This window comes from Mercenaria mercenaria, chromosome 3, assembly GCF_021730395.1.
Source record: "Mercenaria mercenaria strain notata chromosome 3, MADL_Memer_1, whole genome shotgun sequence".
Classification (NCBI taxonomy): domain Eukaryota; kingdom Metazoa; phylum Mollusca; class Bivalvia; order Venerida; family Veneridae; genus Mercenaria; species Mercenaria mercenaria.
This window is the reverse complement of record NC_069363.1, coordinates 32568453-32578238: the sequence shown is the minus strand read 5'-3', so window position 1 is coordinate 32578238 and position 9786 is coordinate 32568453. Positions and strand designations below refer to the sequence as shown.

Below are 9786 nucleotides of genomic sequence, written 5' to 3'. Positions count from 1 at the left end.
TACCTAACAGACCGTGTTTATGGTATACCTAACAGACCGTGTTTATGGTATACCTAACAGACAGTGTTTATCTTATACCTAACAGACAGTGTTTATCTTATACCTAACAGACAGTGTTTATGTTATACCTAACAAACCAGACAGTGTTTATGTTATACCTGACAGACAGTGTTTATGTTATACATAACAGACCGTGTTTATGTTATACCTAACAGACCGTGTTTATGTTATACCTGACAGACAGTATTTATGTTATACCTAACAGACCGTGTTTATGTTATACCTAACCAGACAGTGTTTATGTTATACCTAACAGACAGTGTTTATGTTATACCTAACCAGACAGTGTTTATGTTATACCTAACAGACAGTGTTTATGTTATACCTAACCAGACAGTGTTTATGTTATACCTAACCAGACAGTGTTTATGTTATACCTAATAGACAGTGTTTATGTTATACGTAACAGACCGTGTTTATGTTATACCTAACCAGACAGTGTTTATGTTATACCTAATAGACAGTGTTTATGTTATACCTAACAGACCGTGTTTATGCTATACCTAACAGACAGTGTTTATGTTATACCTAACCAGACAGTGTATATGATATACCTAACAGACAGTGTTTATGTTATACCTAACCAGACAGTGTATATGATATACCTAACAAGATAGTGTTTATGTTATACCTAACCAGACAGTGTTTATGCTATACCTAACAGACAGTGTTATGTTATACCTAACAGACAGTGTTTATGTTATACCTAATAGACCGTGTTTATGTTATACCTAACAGACAGTGTTTATGTTATACCTAACCAGACAGTGTTTAAGTTATACCTAACAGACAGTGTATATGTTATACCTTACAGACAGTGTTTATGTTATTCCTAACCAGACAGTGTTTATGTTATACCTAACAGACAGTGTTTATGTTATACCTAACAGACCGTGTTTATGTTATACCTAATAGACAGTGTTTATGTTATACCTAACAGACAGTGTATATGTTATAACTAACAGACAGTGTTTTATATCTTTTTTCAGGTCTTGTGATTAAACTTAGTATTGCATGTGCGTTAGAGCAATTTGTAATAGTTATAGTATGTGTGAGAGTGTGTTACCAGGATATATCAGAGCTAGGGGTACATCGAGGATATTTTTCTCTGCACATATCGTCGAGGCCGGTAGGCCGAGACAGATATGTGAAGAGAAAAATAACGAGATGTACCCCTAGCTCTGATATATCCTGGTAACACACGAGCATTACATATTATAACTGTTTTATCGCATAGTTTATCATTAAAATTTATATATTATTTTCATTTAAATTTGTTTATTATTATTTTTACTATTTTGATTCCCTTTCTGCGCCTCGCTGACTGAAACACTAAAACTTCTGTTTTAGAAAATGTGTTCCCCAGATAAAAGTACCCAACAAATTTCTGCATTGGTTTTAAATCTTTGCATTTCATTGGCCAGACATATTGTAAAACTTGTTGTTTTGTTTGTAAAAAAAATCAAAGAAAAAGAAACATTTGAGAAATCTCAGAATTTCATATACATCGTGTATTTCATGTATTTCTGAATTTGGCAATAACTATCAAGTTTTTGAAATATTCTAGTTTATTTATTCTTTTACTTTATAAATGTAGGTGTTTGTGACAATTCTTTCTCTGTGAACTGTAAATTGGAGCTAAAATCATCTTTTCTTTGAAAGGAAAAAATTATACTCCCTTGATAGGACCTCAATAGAGAAAAAGTGTTCCGATATATATCGGAACAGTTTTACTGTGCTGATATATATCGGAACACTTTTTTTCTTATGAAACTCCATAGAGATTTCCGTGTTGATATATATCGCAACAGTTTTGTAAGATATCAGCACAGTTTTGTAGTAATAATGTGTGTTACTATGTATAACATGCTGCAAAGATCAAAGGAAAATTGCCGCACTATGCGATAAAAGACATTATCAATTGATTTCAAATATAATTCCCTTTTCTAGTTACTTCTCTATCTTTCGGATTTATTTTTCTTTTTATTTTCTTCTTCTTTTCGAAAACATAGTTTTAGATCATATGGCGACTTTCCATGTTGTGATGGTAAAGGAAGATACCAGGTGTACCTCGTGGTATTATTTCAGGACAGGACGGGCACCTTTGTAGAAACATCAAACTTACTGAAGCCAGCTGGATGGCTTCCTCCCATTAATGGCTTCAGTAACCATCCCCTCCCAATCCCCTCCAGCACCAGAGGTTTTGTCCAATAGCGGCGATGGGTGATTCAAAGTTAGCGGTCTTGGTCAACCGGCCGCTGTACAACGCCTTATACGGCCATCCGGTGTGTCAAACAAAGATGCAAAAAGGTTTTCTATAGAAGAGATGGCCGTCATTGGGATGGTAAACATGCGATTATTAGTATTTCCACTCATTCACTCAGAAACTATTGTCTTAATAACGACGAGACACCTTGTGTTTTCACCATTCAGTCAAACATTTTGATGACCATTCACAACAACATAAACACTATTTGTGATATTAGAAGTTGCGTGTCAACTGATGATATAATGCCGTTTTAAACTGAAATATTTTTATTTTTTCACATAACAGATGGAAATAGGTAAATGCAACTTGTATGGACGGTAAACAGGTAAATAAATAAGAAGATTAATTGGAATACTTTTCGGTGTGATGAACTTTGTCAAGTAACTGTTTCACTAGGGCGATTTTCTTCGTAATGCTTTCAACCTTATTTACATTTCAAGACAGTTGATTAAATTTGTAGATTAACCTTGACCTCAATAATAACGCAAAATGTCTGTATTGGGCTTTATATTTTCTATTTCCATTGAAACATGACTCTGTTCAATTGGTACGAGATGTAATTTTATGTTCCTAAAGACCTTGCTTACTTAAAACAACTGTATATTTTTTTAATGTTACTAAATTAGATATACAAATATTTAACAAAGATGCTTCAGTAATTCTACAGCTGTTAGATTATTTCTCAAACTTTCACGGAGTTGATATTTCTGTTTACTTGTGGGCGAAATGTGATGAATCACATACGAGACAGGCTAATGCCGTTTTTAAAGTGTCCTTCATATTTCTATATATGGCTTGTTTTTCCATTTTACGTAACGTTTGAATGTATTATATCCTGTGCGACCAACAAAACAAGCAGAGAGATTTCATGACATTTTTATTTCGTTCTATCTCATAATAGATCTAAGGTACAACATAGTTTTGTGTAACTATAATGAAATGTCTCAATTTCATCTGTTTAATGACAATAATTGTTAAAGGTGAAAGATGCTTAATTAAAACATTTTTCAAAGATAAAAGTTTCTCTTACAACTTTGAATATATGACTGATTGCCATTGTGCTTGGTCAGCAATCTTGACCGACCTCATACTGTCCTCATTTTCCCACCTTAAACACAGCAGTTCGTCCTTAAACTAACCTTCAACTTTATATCAACTCGAAATAGTTTTTGTCAACTTGACCTACTTTGCAACATGTTTTATAATCCAGGTTTCAGTGTGTATACGAATAGGTCAGTTCTTTTGCTTCATGCTACCATAAAGCGATGCTTTTCAAAGTTCGATCTGAATATGACAAAACAAATTCCGAGCAGTTTTACGATTGTACGACGTAAATTGGCCTCTCCTCTTACTTTCACGTATATTTCAACCATAGTGGCTCTGACAGTGCCCGCCAATACATCGACTGACACCAGTGTGACCTCTCGCGTGCTCTGTCTTTAACTGGAACACTGGCCATATCACGCAAATTGAAGCGTGCATTCAAAATATTTCACTACCAGTCCTTCATTTTATGACTATTCCAGAAGCGATGAACTCAAAATCGATCTTAGTCTCTATTTGATCACTGGAGCTAGTTTTAGTAATAGTGGCATGTTGTGAGGGAAATCCATCTGCCTTTAATTGTTCAAGTGGAGAATCTAGGTCAATACTACTGCCATTTGACTTTGACCTAGTTATAAGTTTTATACATTCCGTACAATTGGACATGACAGAAAGTTTGCGAATGTCAAGAAATTCTGTAGAGGGCGTTGAAGGACTACGATCAGCTGGACTGTCGAGTGTAGCATCACTGTCTTGTTTCCTCAGGCACGAAGTTTCCTGTGGTGTGTGAGGTGAGACATCTAAGTGGAATTCTTGTATTGTCTGGAAGGTATTGGTGAGATTCAAACTTTTAAACTGAGTCCGCTTCGGATGTGCTGGGGTAGACTCAGTTTCACTACGTTCCTCTGGACTAGTCGCTGCAAATCGCTTGAATAATAAACTTTTCAATTCTTTTCTATAGTCTCTATTCGACAGCATGATAACGACAGGGTTGATAAGGCCGTTGACCAGTGCTATACACATGACAACAAACTCCAGTATGTACGGCATGGATTCTTTGTTGTGACTCAAGTTGCGGATCGTGGCCATCCAGACATGCGCACCGAGATATGGTAACCAACAGATCAGAAAACTACCTGCAAATAGACAGAACAAAACGCACCATAAGCAAACTGATTTTAAATGCTACTAGTGTGTTTAAAAATGTTTAAAACGAACTAATGTGGTATCTGTATCAAAGAAACTAGGGTCTCGTGGGTGATTATTTCTTTTGTTTTGTTTTTAATACCGCTACTAGGTAATACATGTATTATGGTCATTAACACTTAACATAGTCCCTCATCATGACAATAAATATGACACAATTTCTGGCGGACCTACAATCATAGCAAGGTAATTGCTCTAAAGTATAAACAAATAATTTGTGAATGACAACGTTATGTTCTCGAGCTGATTTATTGCCGTTACATACGCAAAACACTTATTTATGATTACCTTCTTTTGAGTATATCGGTCAAATACTTAATTGTTTGAGTCAAAGCGAACACATTCCCCCATTCGAATCATGCAGTATTGAAGGCCGATGGAAAATTCTAATGAATATTAGTTTAACAAAACTGTTATATATTTCTGCCAAGTTCAGTTCAGAGAACTTAAAAGCCTGGCACTTAAGTACGTGTCATATTCAATATTGTCAAACATGATGGCTTTAACGTCTTTTGCCGTCTCAAATAAGAAGCTTGTGTCGCCTGTGACATGAAAACAGTTTTGACTGTTCACGGCCTTTTTAAACGTTTATTAATTACCTGTATTTACCTGAAGAAAGTTACGTAAACGCTGACAGTTAAACAAGCACGTAACTTTTCATTTGGAGACATAATAAATGATGTTTCGCGTTTAATTCTTTTCACGTTTGTCTAAATATAATTTGTAAGTGTATTTATAAAGAAGACAGTGTTGTCGTACAGGTTGTAAGGCCACAGTATTATAGGGCATCAAATTTATGTCTATATCGTTAATTAACTACGACTGAATGCTAACAATTACGTAACTGTTTGGATAAACTACAAATATGTATATAAACAGTATGATGTTGACCACGCATTTAGTTAACGTCATCTTATTTTTGTTATGACCTCCAGCAAAGCTTGTTTGTGCAAATTTGTCCAAATAGTTCTCGGAATAGGTACATTAACACTAATATACATACTGTACATTTAGAAGGCTAGTGTCAAGGAACGTGACACGTTTGTCAAATGTAAGGGATTGTCATCACGAAAGCAATTTGATTCATTAAAAACTATTCATGAATACCAATAACGTCATGGAAACGTTTATTTAACATTATTTCATATAAATTTACTTGAGATAATACAGTACTACTATCATGACATTAAATGAGTTATGTTGACCTTGGCTTCAAGTTAACTGATCTTGTGGTTTTGTTAAATTTTTGAGGTAAGTTAGGCGCTCTGGTAACATTGTATATGGGCCTTGATTAGTTTAATTACGGAGTAATTACATGTAACAAATATGCATTCCAACAGTTTAGAGTGTCACATATATCTTAAATATGAGAAGGGGTAGGCCGCCAGTAGACCGTTATAATTTTTTAAATGTTCGCCTTCCAGATACTTATCAAACTTAACAAACATAACAGGCCCGGTAATAAAGCAGATGTCACTTGTCAATAATTTAACGCCAAAAAAAACCAGCTTTTTCCTATCACGTTTTTGCCTACTTTGATATTTTTAGACTGCCAACCTTTGAAATATGTAAATTTGATAGCTAATCAATCTGCAGTTATCATTTTGAGCGATAGCTACATTGATAAGTATAATGTCATATGCAAATTAGTTTTTATGTTCAATATTTTCTATAAACAGTATTCAATCAATTATATATGCTGCCAGTTGCTTGGACGAGTGTTGAATACGCTTGCCTCTTTAAACATTTAGAAACTACCATAAGTTATCCAGACTTTGCTCATTTTATTTTATTTTATTTTCCGTATAATATCAAATATAAGAAAAGTTTTACATGTACTAATCGAAATACAACGAAACATCCCAGCTGGTTTCAATGCTTTAGTTAACAGCGACGTTACTAGTGACGTAGTTAATATTCTAAAATGTTAAAACTTATACACAACTTTTTAAAGAAATATTACATTAGAATGCAAGTTAAATTAGAGGTAAACTTGCAAATATTCAGTAAGTTTTGCTTTAACAGTGATTAATCAATGTTTTGTTAATGACTGCCTGTACCTGTCGACGATTTTTTTTATCGCAAAACTATGTTACTGTGCCAGACACGATAGTTTAAGAAATATCTTTAAATGTCATACACGTGAACATGTCACAGATAAATTTCAGTGTCACATGTGTTGACATCACCTTTTCAACCTTACTAATTTAACAAATTATGATAATAATTATCAGTCATATCGTATACAACGACTTCAATTGTGTGAATATTTTTAGTGAAGCAATGTACGCAGAAATTTAATAATTGCTGCATTTTGGGTTTATTATCGTCAAAAAATCATCTGCAGACCTTGAAGTGTTGCCAGGCGTGCGCAGTTTCGACCGTAGTGAATGTTTATATATTTTTCTGAATACATATGATATATCTGGTAACCTATGTGCCAAAGTAACACAGCTTCTAAATCACAGATTATAGAAGTTATGGAGGTATACTGTTTCGCGGCTCTTTCTACTTTACCAAAGTAAGATATCCGTGATGGCACATTTTTCATACGTTTTTTTTTTTTCGATATTAATAAAACTGACCACAGCGTCTTTTAGGAATAGAAGTACCCTAAATTCGGCCATTTTCCATCTATTCCTTTAGTCACTAACTTGCTCTTACTAATTAGACTCCCGGACCTGTTAGTTTTTAACAATACCAAATAAGAAAAATATAATATAAAAAAAAATTAGAAAAGTCTCTTACCAGTTCCGGCAAAAACCAGCCGAAGAGAATTGATTTTCTGTTTCAGTTTGCTTAGTTTTGGTATCGGTTGAATACTTTTTGTTGACGAAGTACTTCTGGATGATGTTGTACTGGATGTAGAACCATCAGAGCCTTTCCGCGACTCTATTGATCTTGACTGACGACGGGCTATGGCTATAATCCGTCCACAACAAAATATGTCAACCACAAGAGGAGCACAAAATCCAAGTACGATAAGAACAATTGTAAATGACTGAGAATATTTCATATCAAGTCCGCAAATTGGAACTGCGTCCGGCTGAAATGTATATTCTCCCCATCCAAAAATAGGGGCCGCTGCAAACATAATACAGAAGATCCATAGCATTGTTACAACAAGCAGTTTTTTGTTAGTTGTAGCTTTAATTGGATACCGCATCGGGTTTGAGATGATAAAGAATCTATCGAGTGACAGCGCAGATAGAGAATAAAAGGAAGCTAAAATCATCAGTATCCAAAAGAATGATGATGCTTCACAAAAGCCTGGTGTAGTTTTTGCCATTTCTGGAGATAATCTTGTCACAATCCAAAACGGAATCACAATAAAGCTGCCCATAAGATGCGCTATGCAGAGGCTATTGAAAAATACTTTCGTGTTATTGACAAGTGATCTGGTTCTACTAGCAATATACATCAAGAAAATGTTAGCAGTTGACGTTAGAATCATCAGTGTTGCCAGAAATACCAGCTTAGAGAAAAGTCCGGGGTACCAGTCTATTCCAACAAGTTTTCTCATTTCTTCACATTCGTCGCATGCTAAAATCGTGTTCACTGTGTCGTTGCTCATCTTTAAGTGAGAGGTAGTAATAGACCTTTATCACGGACACGGACATGGACATGTAAATGTAAACGTACTCTGTACTTCAGTCAAATTTGGGGGGTTTTCTCAAACATGTTTTAAGAATCATGGTAACTTGTTGTACTTTAAAAGTGTGTATTGAGAATATGTATAATCATAATTATAGCGCATTTTTTTTTTTAAATTCTGTAGAGGGAAAGTTTAACCCTGCAAAGTTGCATGCTGTATATTCTTACAAAAAACACTGACCTTTGACGTATTTGTAATTGTTTGAAAAAGGATGGGATATTCTAAAATAATTAAAAGATACACAAGGAATTGAAAAAGAAAGGAATATGCCATTGAATAGAAATTACAAAAATAACTGACGGTTGGTATAGGAGTGTAATAGGGAGGTTTAAGGGTCTGGGTGTGTTTGGGAGAATACTAAAATATTAGAAGAACATAAAACTTATTTATTTGTTGTCTCATGTTTTGGTGGTCAGGGTGTAAGAGTCAGTGGGATTGAGGTAAAAGGATACTTAGAAACAATATCAGCTATAAGACGGCCTGAAAACACCGGATCTACGTACTTTTGATGGCTAGTAAGGTTAGTTGAGGAAAATGCTAATGATACTTCCGAGGAGGCTCTAAGTAGTAAAAAAAGACTACTTTCTGTAACAATTTGGAACCTTATTTCAGTTAAACGTGCGATATAGTTCTAATCGTAAAAAAACTGTAACTTACATTTATGAAGGTCGATTTTCAAAGGTTTACTGTTTTACGTTAGTACTTTTGGGTAGTGATATAGAGTCTGTTCAAAACGAAAGTTAAGTTTTGCAGTATATTTCGTTCGAAATAGTACCTATCTATTTGAAAAGCTTACTTTATTACAAAATAAATAATGTGGTTTACTGTTTGTTCTTACTTGTCTATTTACACTTTTGAGATGAAACCATTGCCGTTTGTACAGACATAAAGAGTTGGAGCATATGAGATATTTACCCTTTAACAAGATCAATCCTTAAGAAATGATTCTTTTTGATTATAGGGACTGTAGTTAAGAAGGCATTGAGGAGGTTGGCCTAAACATTTAACCAACACTCTTACAAATTATGAGGTTTAATGATTATAGGGAAATTTAGAAGGTGGCCAACTTTGACCCGAGAGCAAAGAGCAACACCGAAACCGACGTCGGCGTGGGTTTAATATAGCCATCCTTATTCTCTTAAATTGATTTAGCTCAATTACTGCAGTTTTGTAAATAACAAAGAGATATTACGATAAAACTTTGATTATAGGTAGCTTTCTATATATGGGGTAACTGCAGCTAATTTCAACTTGTTTGTTACTGAAAATAGAAACAAAGGTTTTCGGTCAATAACTAAAGTTTGGAATGACATATTGTCACCAAACTTGAGAAAAAACATGGTTATAAAGAAAACAGCTTGTGACTGCATTACAGCTGTTTGGGTCAAAGTCCTGTATCTAAATTAATACATAATGTTCTGCCATAAACTATACTTATTTGAGTGAAGAGACCTAGCCATGGGCAATCTGAGTTGCGGTCAGAATTTTTTTTACCTATAAAAGAAACAGCTACCGTCCAATGAATTTAGTTCAGAATGTAATTTTTGTCATT

General features: G+C 34.4%; 1 protein-coding gene across 1 annotated transcript; it reads right to left on the bottom strand.

Moving 5' to 3' along the window:
* Positions 1-3189: 3189 nt before the first annotated feature.
* LOC123525155 (histamine H2 receptor-like) lies at positions 3190-8168 on the bottom strand. The gene is made up of 2 exons (XM_045303953.2): positions 7328-8168; positions 3190-4509 (listed from the first exon to the last, which is right to left on the bottom strand). The coding sequence occupies exons 1-2, from the start codon at positions 8151-8153 to the stop codon at positions 3836-3838; spliced, it is 1500 nt and encodes a 499-aa protein (XP_045159888.2). The 5' UTR covers positions 8154-8168; the 3' UTR covers positions 3190-3835.
* Positions 8169-9786: the final 1618 nt, after the last annotated feature.